Source organism: Priapulus caudatus, unplaced genomic scaffold (assembly GCF_000485595.1).
Source record: "Priapulus caudatus unplaced genomic scaffold, Priapulus_caudatus-5.0.1 Scaffold38, whole genome shotgun sequence".
NCBI classification, from domain to species: domain Eukaryota; kingdom Metazoa; phylum Priapulida; class Priapulimorpha; order Priapulimorphida; family Priapulidae; genus Priapulus; species Priapulus caudatus.
This window is the reverse complement of record NW_014577099.1, coordinates 369941-383957: the sequence shown is the minus strand read 5'-3', so window position 1 is coordinate 383957 and position 14017 is coordinate 369941. Positions and strand designations below refer to the sequence as shown.

Genomic DNA, 14017 nt, shown 5'->3' with positions numbered 1-14017 from the left:
TCTCTCTCTCTCTCTCTCTCTCTCTCTCTCTCTCTCTCTCTCTCTCTCTCTCTGTGTGTGTGCGCGCGCGCGTGACAGGTGTGATACGTCGGCACCGTGCCAGCCCAGTAGCGTTGTCAGGGGCACGAGACTGCACGGTGACGTTGCCACAGGTGAATGTGCGGTTTCTTCTGCGTGTGCGTCTGCGTCTGCGTTTGCAGTGTATGGCACTTGGAGCGTTTCAATAAAATATAATGCTAAATAAATACGAAATCTATTTACAAGTCTTAATGTTTCTCTACTCTCCTTCACCTATTATTGCCGACAAGCCGTGCTGCAAATTAATGCTCCAGCCACAGCAAACACGCCCACCGAACGCACGCTGCTGCGCTGCTGCACGCTATGCACACTTACACATAAATATTGAGTTTTATTTTATTTTTTATTTTTATTTTTATTTGTGTGTTTATTTTTATTTATTTATTTATTTATTTATCATTAATTATATTTTATTGAAACGCTCCAAGTGCCTGTGTGTATGGCGGGCGGCACGATCTACTGACGTATTGTCGAGCAATGCGGACGTGCGCGATGACAGTCGCGCTGGTAGGCCATCCCGCGTCTATCTGTGCGATCATGACACCTCGCACGCCAGCAAGCAACGATGTTCGCGCTTGTCATCGCTCTGTCGTCAATCAGCGTCACACGCGCATTAGTCGTTAGCCGGTGGGGGTGTTCGGTGCGGGATCGTCGGTGCTGCATGTCCCACGTGTGCGTCAGTTATAGCGCTCTGCTGTATGCCAATGCAGGTAGTTTCCGTTCACAATACGTTCTGACTATAATCATGGTCCGGTCGTGGCGAGTGGGGGAAGGGCTATATGTGCAGTAGACAGTCTGCAAATCTCTCTACACCTCTACTTCTCTACGTGCGGCTATATACTCGGCTGCACGCGTGTAGGTTATATACATGGAAATACATGGCTATACGTGGTTGTACGTGGCTATACGTGGTTGTGGTTATACGTGGCCGTACGTGAGTATGCGGCGTGTATACGTGTATAGGGGCCGGTGAATATAGTTAGTCAGATTTTCTCATTCACCGCGAGACCGATTCGATTTTCTTTGACATAAATAGCGGGGAATCGCGTGATTTCGACTTGATTATCTATCTATCTAGTCGGCAAATAAGCGATTCTGATTTTCTGAGCATTTCGTCAGAATTTTTCCTTCGTTCGACGGCGAAAGCGTCACGGGCTGTATACACGAGCACCTGGCTAGGCGTAGATCGATATAGGAAGAGTGGCCCATCTTCCTGACTGCTCGAGTCTTCATCGCTGACGGCAACGATGAAGCTGAGCAGCCGATCATCTGCCATTAGTGATGACGCTGTCAAACAATTGTTCTCGGCAGCTTTTTTTGTTTTGTTCAAATTGTGCTCATTATAAACTTGCGCTCGAATTGCGCGCATATCGAACAGAGGCGTTATAGATGTATCGCTAATACACGCGGAGAAAGTGTCGAGAAAGTAGCGGCCAGGCCGGCAAGTTCGCGAATCGATATCGTCATCACTGCGCTGTAGATGGATGTACATGAGGGCGTGTGTGTGTGTGTGTGTTTGTGTGTGTAGGGGTCAGTGGCAAGTCAGTCAGTCCGGCGGCACGTTTTCCTTTGCGCACGTGGTGGGGTCAGAGTGCATCGGCTACTGTAAAAACCAAAGGCTCCCGTGCAGTGCCGCGAGAGAGATATCAGAGAGAGAGAGAGAGAGAGAGAGAGAGAGAGAGAGAGAGAGAGAGAGAGAGAGAGAGAGAGAGAGAGAGGAGAGAGGAGGAGGAGAGAGAGAGGAGAGGAGAGGAGAGAGAGAGAGAGAGAGAGAGAGAGAGAGAGAGAGAGAGAGAGAACGCAGTGAGGGGAAAGTGAGGTGACCCAACCAGTGGAGACAATTTGGTCACGAAAAACAGTGGGGACATTGAGGTGAGTGAGAGATCGCGGACAGTGAGGTGAGTGAGAGAGCGTGGACAGTGAAGGGAGTGAGAGATCGCGGACAGTGAGGTGAGCGAGAGAGTGGAGACAGTGAGGAGAGCGAGAGAGCGGGGACACCGGGACAGGGAGGTGAGTGAGGACAGTGATGTGAGCGAGAGAGCGAGGACAACGTTGAGTGAGTCGAGCGAGGCGAGGACACGTGAGGCTGAGTGAGAGAGCGTTTGGTAGCACGGTGAGGTGAGCGAGAGAGCGGGACAGTGAGGTGAGTGAGAGAGCAGGGACAGTGAGGTGAGTGAGAGAGCGAGGACAGTGAGGTGAGCGAGGACAGTGACAGAGGTAGCCGAGACGAGAGGGGAACAGTGCAGGTGAGGCGAGACGAGGCGAGGACAACAGTGAGGTGAGGTGAGAGAGCGGGACAGTGCAGGTGAGGTGAGGACAGTGGACAGAGGTGCAGGCGAGCCAGACGAGGGACAGTGAGGTGAGCCGAGAGAGCGAGTGACAGTGAGGGTGAGTGAGAGAGCGGGGTACAGTAAAGGTGAGTAGAGAGAGGCGAGGAACTAGTGAGGTTGAGCGAGACAGATGACAGAGGTGAGCGAGAGAGAGAGGAGACGATGAGGGAGCGAGAGAGCCGAGGACAAGTGAGGTGAAGTGAGAGAAGCGGCGGAAGTGAGGTGAGTGAGGACAGTGACAGAGAGGTGAGGGCGTAGAGGAGAGGGGACAGTGAGGTGAGCCGGAGAGAGCGACGGACAGTGAGGTGAGTGCGAGAGAGTCGGGGAGCAGTGAGAGTGAGTGAGGACAGTGACAGAGGTGAGCGAGAGAGAGGGGACAGTGAGGTGAGCGAGAGAGCGAGGACAGTGAGGTGAGTGAGAGAGCGGGGACAGTGAGGTGAGTGAGGACAGTGACAGAGGTGAGCGAGAGAGCGGGGACAGTGAGGTGAGTGAGAGAGCGAGGACAGTGAGGTGAGTGAGAGAGCGAGGACAGTGAGGTGAGTGAGAGAGCGAGGACAGTGAGGTGAGCGAGAGAGCGGGGACAGTGAGGTGAGCGAGAGAGCGAGGACAGTGAGGTGAGTGAGAGAGCGGGGACAGTGAGGTGAGTGAGGACAGTGACAGAGGTGAGCGAGAGAGAGGGGACAGTGAGGTGAGCGAGAGAGCGAGGACAGTGAGGTGAGTGAGAGAGCGAGGACAGTGAGGTGAGTGGGGACAGTGAGGTGAGTGAGAGAGCGCAGAGGGGACAGTGAGGTGAGGCGAGGAGACGAGGGCAACAGTTGAGGTGAGCGAAGGACAGTAAGGTGAGTGCAGGGACCAGTGACAGAGGTGAGGCGAGAGAGAGGGGAGCAGTGAGGCTGAGTGAGAGCAGGCGAAGCGAGCAGTGGGAGGTGAGTGAGAGAGCGCGGACAGCTAAGTGAACGTCGAGCGCAATGACAGCGGTGACGACGCGACGAGCGGGGACGAGTCGCCGTCGCACGCCGAGAGACGCGAGGACAGCTCGCAAGGTCGCACGCTACGACCGCAGAGCGAGGACAGTGAGGATGAGGGCGAGAGAGAGGGGACAGTGAGGTGAGTGAGAGAGCGAGGACAGTAAGGTGAGTGAGGACAGTGACAGAGGTGAGCGAGAGAGAGGGGACAGTGAAGGGAGCGAGAGAGCGGTGACAGATCGAGAGAGTGCGAGAGAGAGAGAGAGAGCGAGAGATAGAGATTAGAGAGACATAGAGAGAGGAGAAAGAAGGTATTATATACTGTAAAATTAATGCAAATGCGTGCGCTCTGGTAAGGCGATTATTGTTGTTTTTTCGCTGTACTCCGAAATCGCTTTCGCTATCGGTTTTTTCGTTCTCGTTTGTTCATACTCGTCCATGCTTTAATAGTTTATATTACAGAGCGCAGCCTCATCACAAAGCGGTGTGCGTGCTATAATAAACGATATTCATGGCTAGCCGTGACGTTTCCACGCGTTTTGTTTATAGTAGTACAGCACGTAAAAGTCAATATTTCTGAAAGAAGTCAGCAGCATTAAATCTATTTTGAAAGAAGAATGAAAATTCTATTCGATTATCGTCAGCATCGCTGTTAACTAACTATACACTCATTTCAAATTAACATCCGATGAGGTTACGCAGCTGTCAAAGTTGGATGGCTTGAGACTGGAATTTTGCCCGCCTCGCCTTCCTCATGCAGTTGCCTCGCCTCTCGAGTTGAAATTAGAACGTATCCAAGCATGTGGCTGACTTGCGGTTACATGCTACTTTTCAAATCATGAAACGAATCTGTGGCAGAAATGAAGGCAAATACTGGAAATCACCGGCGTAAACTTCATGTAGATTTGCGAGTATATCTCAATCTGTCTGGTGATTACTTTTCCAAGATGACATAAACATGCAATTGGTAAGTATATATATATAAAGAAAGGTTGAATTTTTGTTAAAGGTACAATAAGTACGTAGCGGCCTACTCGCTAAGCTTTTAGGGAAATGGGCATTTTGCCTTGATGCCAGAATTTATGTGATCTACTGAGCGTACGGAGACGTGCAAGTTCGATGACAATATACTCAATGTAGTGCGGAGACCACGAGCCCGTGCGTACAGGTTTATTATAGTAATTGGAAACATGGTATGAGCATTGCGTGTGTTTTGTAGTTATTCGAGGTTGGGGAGAAGAAGGGGGAGAGGCACGGGATGTTTTCTGAATGAGTCTGCGGTTTTGCAGCTGCCGCCCAACACTGCAGCATCTTACTGTGTTTGAAATGTTTAAAAAAAAAACTATAGCGCATTTACGCAGCTATTAATTAATATGGTTTATTTTTATGACGCTAAAGTTGGTACATGCACGCAAGACTTATAATTGGGGTAAAGAGAAACGAGATTGATTTTTAAGCAAAATATTGTTATTTTGTTGATTTTACTTTGATTTTAATAGCAATTATCAAAAATTGCAGAATGCCGCTTTTAGATTATGTAATTGATTTAAAAAACATAAACTGCTCTTTATTTAGAGAATATCGATAAACTTATCCTATACCTTTGGGCCATATGGCTGCATGGCTGTATTACATTATTGTGATTTCCAAACTTTCATTACTGCATTTCATTATGCTTTAGGGAGCCAAATTCTACCCAGTGGCCAGCTAAAGTGTTATTATATAATTTTCGTTGAATAATCATATATGATATTCTCTGCTATTATTTGAACAACCCTGGTCATACGCTAACCGCCAGCAATACATATATAAATGGATCAAAACGATGTGCACAAAAATACGGCAGTGCGAAATTTCTCTTGGGCCGTTGAGTTTCGTAGTCAGACAGGTATTTTCATCATTAAAACAAGCGATCGTGTAGACCAAGCCCTAGAGGGTACAATGCATTTTTTGCTATATGCGTTTCATGAAGAGAAGGCTAGATATATGCAATGACGTAGGTGATGTAACCTCTGACGTGAGTGCTTCGTCATATCTCGACAAATTCCTTTCATGATCCTACCAAGAGCACATCAATTATACTCTGAACTATAGTATATACAGTGCATGCCTACGTGCTCTTATTCGTATCCAGAATATTAGATCGCAGTGCAGCTGAATGCAGTTAGTGAACTTAGTAAAGGTCGAGGAGCCCACAGAAATGTTTAATCAGTTCCCTCCGGGCATGTTATGGAGTTATGAAAAACAAAACTACCCAGTTGTCATTTGACCTTAGCAAACGAAGATGCTTAATTAAACATATTTTTGTAAATATCTCAAACAGGAAAGGGCATAACGTCGCCCTACATCGGAGCACGTATTCAGTCACCGGCCGCGGGTTAGCTGGTGGTTTCATTGCGAACAGAATTGAAATAACCTTTTACTTATACCTCGAGAGTAGCCGTCAAATAACATTTTAATCCACTAGAGATCTGCAAAACAAAATTGATCGTTAAAACGTTAAAGAAATCATCTAAATATTTTGGATGGTAACTACTAACTACCTACGGTCCAGTGCTTACGGATGCAGACCTATGGTCATATGAAAGGACAAAATTTTACAGTATTCGAGAGCATGTAAACAGTTGTTTATATGTGCTCATAGTTTATGTTGTGTTTATCACAGTTTATGTGCTGTCGTAGTTTGTTCTCTTGATGGAATACTGTTGTACCACCAGTAACGAAAAGCAGATGTGTGGCTTACTACATTTCGTTAGGAGTGGATAAAACAAACAAATGTATTTATTCACTCTTGATTTCATGTTTTTATGGTTGCGTTTGGTCCAGTCTCCCCGGCAGTATGTACTCTACATCGTAGTTGCTTTCATGATAGTGGTATCATCACACATTTGATTAAAAAAAAAGAAGGAATGTAGGCATACAATTTCACATAGATATCATATTTATTAATTCATTACATGTCTTGCTGTAATTTAAAGATGTCATCGAAAAATAATCCATTTGTCCCGATCATACTATACCTATGAGAACTAGTGTTGCATTTTTATGGTTTGGTTTAAAGGCCCCCCCCCCTCTTTAAACCAAACCATAAAAATGACTATTGGGTAAATTTCGATATTGCGATAGTATTGCAATAGTAGTTGAAATACTATTATTGATACTATTGCAGTAACTGAAAAACCATTGTGATACCAATGATATATTATGCAATTTTATATTTGATCGTGTATTGCATCAAGCCTCGTTTTGGTTCACATTATTTACTAGACTTCCACAAGGAAGCGTCCTGACCCCTCTGCTCTTTAATCTATACACAAATGACAAGCCAGTACACACAAACACCAGGAGATTTCTTTATGCAGATGACCTCTGCATTGCTTCACAAAAACAGTCCTTTGACGAAGCCGAACGGTCCATCACCGATGCTCTCGCAAGTCTAACCACCTACTACACAGCAAACCATCTACGAGCCAATCCCGGGAAAACTCAAATAAGTGCCTTCCATCTAAAGACCAAGCAGGCGAACCGCCAACTGAAAGTCAAATGATATGAGAAATTGCTGAAACATACTTATAGCCCAGTCTACCTAGGTGTTACTTTAGACCGCTCTCTAACTTACAAGAATCACATCATCAAGACAAAGGCCAAAGTGGGTGCCAGAAACAGTATTCTAAAGAAATTGGCCACTACTAAATGGGGAACAGACGCCGGGACAATCAGATTCAGAACCACTGCTATCGCCCTGTGCTACTCTGCGGCTGAGTATGCGCAGCCACTCCTATTGCTCCACACGTTAGACGAATGGCTTCATACCAAGTAGAGAAACTTAACAAAGAAAATGACCCTCGCCACCCCCCTCTTCCATCATGAAACAGTAAAGAAGAGACTAAAGTTCAGGGAAAAAATTTTCCACGCGGTTCAACCTCTGGATGGCAACCTCCAAAACTACAGGATTGCCCAATGGTCAAAGCATCTTCAGGCAAGTCAACATAAGCTTTCACTCAGACCCCAGGAATCCCTCCCACTCGGAGCCAACGAGGTATGGCCGACGTGGTTATACCTAAATCGCCTCAGGACAGGGTTTGGTCGATGCAGGGCACTCATGCAGAAATGGGGATACACTAAAGATGGCCCAACCGAATGCGACTGCGGGGAGGACCAGACTATGGGACATCTCCTGAAATGCCCCCTATTACCAGAGCCCTGTAGCCCTGGAGACCTTGTGGAGAGTTCTGTGTGCTGCAGTGGCTAGGCCGAATGTAGTGTAGTGGCCCGAGAAGAAGAAGAATTTACTAGACTGGTACCTTGTCGTTCCACTTGCATACTGTGCAGAGCGAGTGAGATTGTTGAGTAGACCATCTGTGTATGACCGGGGACCAGTCTAATTATTTAAAGCAATGACGGAAGTGTCATTAATGGTTTTCAGGCATGTTTATGTGTAAAGATATCTTTCGTGGCAAAAAAACTACCATGGGCCCATTGGCAACAAAATTTAGAATTGTTTCATTGTCCTATTGGAAAACAAAAAATGAGTCTGAACATTGGTCTCAAACATTACCTTTTTATCGTAGACTATTAAACGAAACATGGTAAAGTTACCAGTGTTTTAAAAGCAGTGTATATAGTCGAGGTCCAGTCTATAAGGAAAAGTTCATGTTAAGACTAATGTTGACACTAGGACAGTGACTCGGTCCCTGGTGTTTAATGTTGCAACTATCGAAAACCATTGATTGTTCAGTGAACTAATAGTTATCGATGCTTTACTTCACCACCGATGCATTGCTATCGAGCCAAACACTATTGAAATTAAGCGTGCGGTTGTCTTTGAGGGAGGAACTTAGGTCACTTTCTCTTGGATTTTCACGATTTTTTTTTATCCATTAGTTACTATAGTATTTTATAACATAATTATATTGATTTAATTGTGTAATAAGGAGTGAATACATATTAAGGAGTGAATAAGGAATTAAGGAGTGTATACATAAACATCAAATGTCTTAATCTTGTACGTGTACTGGCTGGTGGGTGAGTCAGTTAGACCGATGCTCACACATTGCGTTATACACATGCTCACACATAGGCGTAGAAGCGTGTGCTGCGTTTCTATGTCTGTATACATGGACGAAATTGCCCGTGCAACGAAATCAGACAGCCGCAGGTGTTCATCAGAAGTCTGCAGCGTCCATTAATCACGGCAGACAATTTACTACACATGGAAGCCATAGTACACTAATATTGCTTGTTGGACATGCAGTAATGTCTTGTGTGTGTGTCAATGGCAAACTGTATATTGATGTTCTCATCAATCTTAAGCTCAGGTTGTTGTATCAACGGGCGTCTTTTGCATCACCGATATTGATGTGTTTTCTCTGTTAATATATAGTGGGTTGATATAACTAGCGCGCAGTATTCCGTGTGCTGTCTGGTAATTAGGAATTACATATTTATGCAATGACTGGCTGGTGGTTATTACTAAACAGATATTTCCGCGTCCCTGCTGTGTTGATTATATGCAATTGTGTCCACGTACGTTACTGCAAATGTGAGTCAAAATGAGTTAATGCTATATGGGTATCAACATCAGTACACGTTTATTTCGTAATTGGCCAAAGATATTGTTGTGTTTTTTTCAGTCACTGGACCAAGACCGACAAGGTCTTTCGAAGATGAAAAAGGGGATTAAGTCAATTTGCAACACAGGAAGCAGTAAGTATTATGCTGGGGCTGAATAGGCATTCAAAGCTGTAAACGATACCGGACCAGTCGACAGATTAATTGTTGTTGACTGCGTGATTTCGTGTGGCAGAATTGTGGCATTTTTACCATTAATCGTTAACTGTCATTCATTTCACTCAATCATGCAGATTAAGCTTGTGTAATGGTAGTTTTATGGAAATAGTGATTCAGCTTCGATCTGCACGTTTTCTCTGTGAGAAGCTCAATAAATGCTGTTAAAATGGACGCAAGGTTTGGCACAAAAGTAAGCTTTGCATGGTTGTCCTAAAGAGATTTGATAAATATATTTCTGAAATGTGTGTACGCACGCACAAAAAGTGATGAAACTGTTTCCGTCATAACGTTGTGCATCTAAAACGACAGTAATTATTTGTAAATTGGAGAAAATTACCATTTTTAAATTCTTCTGCCCACAATTGCATTGGTGAATCGAAAACATAGTAGACAATGAGACATAGCAACGGCTAGCGTTTGAGATGCGTGAAAGAAAGCAGCACCGCGCATTAATCTATGTGCGGGATATGTTTCAGCGTATGTACAGAATGAATCATACCTAGTTGAGACACTCAGCAGACTAGGAGAAAATGTCTTCCCAAGTCCGTTTGACTGTGAAGTCGGTAAGCAAGTATTATCTATATGCACAGACTGGAGCCCAGCTATAGCCGGGTGAATTATTGCTTGGTACTATCCGTGAAGAACTTTGCCGTATGTTATACGTGCATGTTCAATAAATAAACACGTGCCCATGCTTTTTATCAGCTTCTCAGCAGTGCCTTTCGTCTCCTTATGTGTCTCCTTCACCTTCTCAGCAGTCGTTAGGTGTGGGCCATGCAGCATCAGTATTCTAGGTACACACTGCGTATACATTCAGTATAGTTAACACAACGTGTGCGTCTTTACGTTTGTAGCTGATCTTCAGCGAGTGTAAGGGGCAGCATAGCACGTTTGAAAGGCAGGAACTAGGCTTAATTAACAAGAGTGATCTAGAATTTAATAAATTTGCATGTTTGTAGGTTCGAAGGCTTTCCTGTGTGCAGGAACAGGGCAGTGGTGTACCATTGACAATTTTGTAAACGAATGCTCTTGCTAAGCATGAACTTGTTAATTGTGACCAGTTGGACCTGAAAGCAAGCAGTTTACATTTATGTGTGTATATTGCAATTGGTATAACTGTATTAACACGTCGTGTATATCTTTTGTCATTAAGATTTGCGTGTGGGCAAAACGTCTTTAGCGTTGTGTACAGTGACGTGATTCATGCGGTGTGTATAGCGCTATTTCCAGGCATCTACAAACAGATATCCAATATTGTACAGTTTTTGCTATAACTTGCAAACACCCGTCCATGGGTTTTTGCTAAGCACTGTCTTCATTTTGCTTCTAGGATAGAAGGGATCTATAAGTGAACTGCAGCTAGAAATGCTCTTAACCATTGCAAGCAATGTTTCATTTTTCGTTCTCATATTAGAGGAAGTCACTGGGGAGGATGCATGGATTGGGTTGGGTTAGGGCTGGAAGCAAGTAGACAGAATAAAGTGACGGGGGGGAGGAGGGGGCTGCCCCGATGCAACTCCGCCTACGAGGGTGCATAGTCGTAGTGCGTGCGCATCATACAGCTTTTTTAACGTGGTGTCTGTCTGAAGCTCAGGTTAGAAGATTGTGTACGCCATAGTGAATGCAAACGGGATTTCGCTTGCCTCGCAAGAGATGCAGTCTTGAGTACGATCAGTGCAGACATTTTGCGCAGCTTAGCGAAAATGCATTTGGCTGCATGGCGTGTGGTTAGTTACACTGACACTCGTAACGTCTAGTTTATTAGAGGAATAAGTTCATCTTTAGGGGTCTTATGGCGCATAAAATACTTTCAAACTGCATCAGTGTTCATCTAAACTTCTTCTGGGAGGAGGATGGGACAATAAAATAAGGGGGTGCATTCTAGTTACGAGCAACGTGGGATTCAAACACTATACACACCAGATGACACACGCAACTGTAGATTTCTAAATATTGCTGACTAGCACATGTTAGTAAAGAGCTAGAAGCTGCGTGAGCTTTCGTGGTCGAGGAAAATTTGAGAGTAAAAAAAAATCAGATTATGTTACTCGCTACATTCTCTGATGAGGCCGCTCGTAAACGATTTCTTGTTTCTTGCAATCCGTCCTAGAAATCGTGTCGTTTGAATTATATATTTAACCAGGTCTTTGTTTTTCACTCAGTTTACTATACCAGTGTCCGACTATGCGGCATGTGCAGTAGACTGCAGAAGAATAACCGTGAAATGCAGCATCAGGTTACTGTAAACAAGTAGTTATCTTCGAGTGGCCTGCCGCAAGGTGCAGTGCTCTCGGTTTAATATCTAGTTACTGGCCGCGCGTCGCTGTGTCTCCGGTTCCAGCAATATGAATCGTAGGACACTCGGTCGTCCCGCCTAGACTGACTCCTGTGCATGCTGAGACGCGTCATGTTGATTCCGAACGTCTTATGGAGCCGATCTAAGTCTTGCGCGTAGGTGCCGCCATTAATGACCACGGAACGTCTTCACATAACTCATAACGCCTACTGTGTTTCTCGTCCTTTATTTCAATCGGTCGTGCAATAAGGGAGTGTAATGCGCTCGTCAATATAGATATTATATACGATCGTCACGATGGTCTGCCATTTCCGCGTCCTTCCGCTCTTCGATTTAATCCGCTCGCTATGACCAAACCAATACTCTGAAAGCACTCAGCGAGTCAGAGTGGGCTGAAACAATCCCGCTAGCGCTCATCCTGCGTGTAATTATGGTAGAGGCATGTGTATTTGCGTATATTGAAATCTCGCGCAAAGATCCCCGTCGGGTGTGATGTTGTGCGTATTCCCTTAGGTGACTACGGGTATCGGCAAGAGTAAGATAATAACCCATGGGTTATTATCTTACTCTTGGTCTCGGTCATTCTGCTTCTGTCTGATAGGGTCTGTCTGATAGGGTCTGATAGGGTCGGTCATTCTGATAGGGTCTATGTCCCCCAGGGTACTGTCGGAACGTACCCTGGTACTAAATACTACTATCTAATATGCCGGACCGTATCTCGCCTACTGCACTAACGAGTCTAGGGAGTCGTCTACGCCTACTCCCTAACCCTAACCCTAACCCTAACTCTAACCCTAACCCTAACCCTAACACTAACCCTAACCCTAACCCTAACCCTAACTCTAACCCTAACCCTAACCCTAACACTAACCCTAACCCTAACACTAACCCTAACCATAACCATATCAGCTATAGATAGTTACCAGGGTACGTTCCGGCAGTACCCTAGAGGACATAGACCCTATTAGCGTTACGGCCATCATCATGCTATGCTTCATCTTGCTGTTGGTATCTATTCCTGTCGACAAATGGGTAGAAATCTGGCAACGCGATCTAATTCCCAACCACATGCAGCAGGACAGGTAGTACGAAGGAGAGTGAGAGTGAGCGAGAGAGAAGGAGGACTAGAAAGTTGCATGATGATGCTACTGGCATTGGTTTGTGCCCGCTACAGGTTGACTGCGTTAGTATGGGGTGATCGAGGCTTGCGTTGGTTGCCAGGGTGTGACAACGGACAGTATATCTGCTGTTGGTGGCGTGTGACAACGGACAGTATGTCATCTGTTGGTGACGTGTGACAACCGACAGTATGTCTGCTGTTGGTAGCGTGTGACAACCGACAGTATGTCTGCTGTTGGTGACGTGTGACAACGGGCAGTATGTCTGCTGTTGGTGACGTGTGACAACGGGCAGTATGTCTGCTGTTGGTGACGTGTGACAACGGGCAGTATGTCTGCTGTTGGTGACGTGTGACAACGGGCAGTATGTCATCTGTTGGTGGCGTGTGACAACGGGCAGTCTGTCATCTGTTGGTGGCGTGTGACAACGGGCAGTATGTGTGCTGTTGGTGGCGTGTGACAACGGGCAGTATGTCTGCTGTTGGTGACGTGTGACAACGGACAGTATGTCTGCTGTTGGTGACGTGTGACAACGGGCAGTATATCTGCTGTTGGTGGCGTGTGACAACAGGCATTATGTCATCTGTTGGTGGCGTGTGACAACGGACAGGGTGTGTGCTGTTGGTAGCGTGTGACAACGGGCAGTATGTCTGCTGTTGGTGGCGTGTGACAACGGACAGGGTGTGTGCTGTTGGTAGCGTGTGACAACGGGCAGTATGTCTGCTGTTGGTGACGTGTGACAACGGGCAGTATGTCTGCTGTTGGTGGCGTGTGACAACAGGCAGTATGTCTGCTGTTGGTGGCGTGTGACAACGGGCAGTATGTCTGCTGTTGGTGGCGTGTGACAACGGGCAGTATGTCTGCTGTTGGTGGCGTGTGACAACGGGCAGTATGTCTGCTGTTGGTGGCGTGTGACAACGGACAGGGTGTGTGCTGTTGGTGGCGTTTACTGATCGTGACATCAAGCGCTCACATCGTCGCCCTGTCTACTGTAACGGCTGGTGAGATCCGAACAAACGCGCCTTTCCCACGTAATTTGGCAATCACCGGGGTTAAGGGGGTGGTGACCCTTCGATTTCACTGCATCAAAACTCTGTATAGCTCAGGTAAACTGTTTTACAGGTTAAACATAATTCGAATATACTTGTGTATGGAAGAATTCATAACTGGTGTAATTCGCCCTAAACCTAACACCAGTTCCTATATTAACAATTCATAACTTTAACGCTAATCCCAAATCCTAACCCTAACTCAACCCCTAACCCATTTCGGGAAACGGTAACTTGTATATGCGAGATGTCGCAAAACCCGTTCGCGTAGTCACTATTAAACAAAACCCGTTCGCGTAGTCACTATTAAACAAAACCCGTTCGCGTAGTCACTATTAAACAAAACGCGTTCGCGTAGTCACTATTCTATTAAAGTAGTATAAAATTAAAT

The 14017-nt window shown here is 45.6% G+C and overlaps 1 protein-coding gene across 2 annotated transcripts in view; it reads left to right on the top strand.

Annotated features, from left to right (window-relative positions):
- LOC106819337 (arf-GAP with SH3 domain, ANK repeat and PH domain-containing protein 2-like) overlaps positions 1–14017 on the top strand; it is a 59731-nt gene that overhangs the window by 13591 nt on the left and 32123 nt on the right. For both annotated transcript variants that reach the window (XM_014823991.1, XM_014823984.1), the window contains exons 2-3: positions 9007–9079; positions 9640–9726. In XM_014823991.1, coding sequence (XP_014679477.1) covers positions 9007–9079; positions 9640–9726 — 160 coding nt within the window. The remainder of the gene's footprint in view (positions 1–9006; positions 9080–9639; positions 9727–14017) is intronic.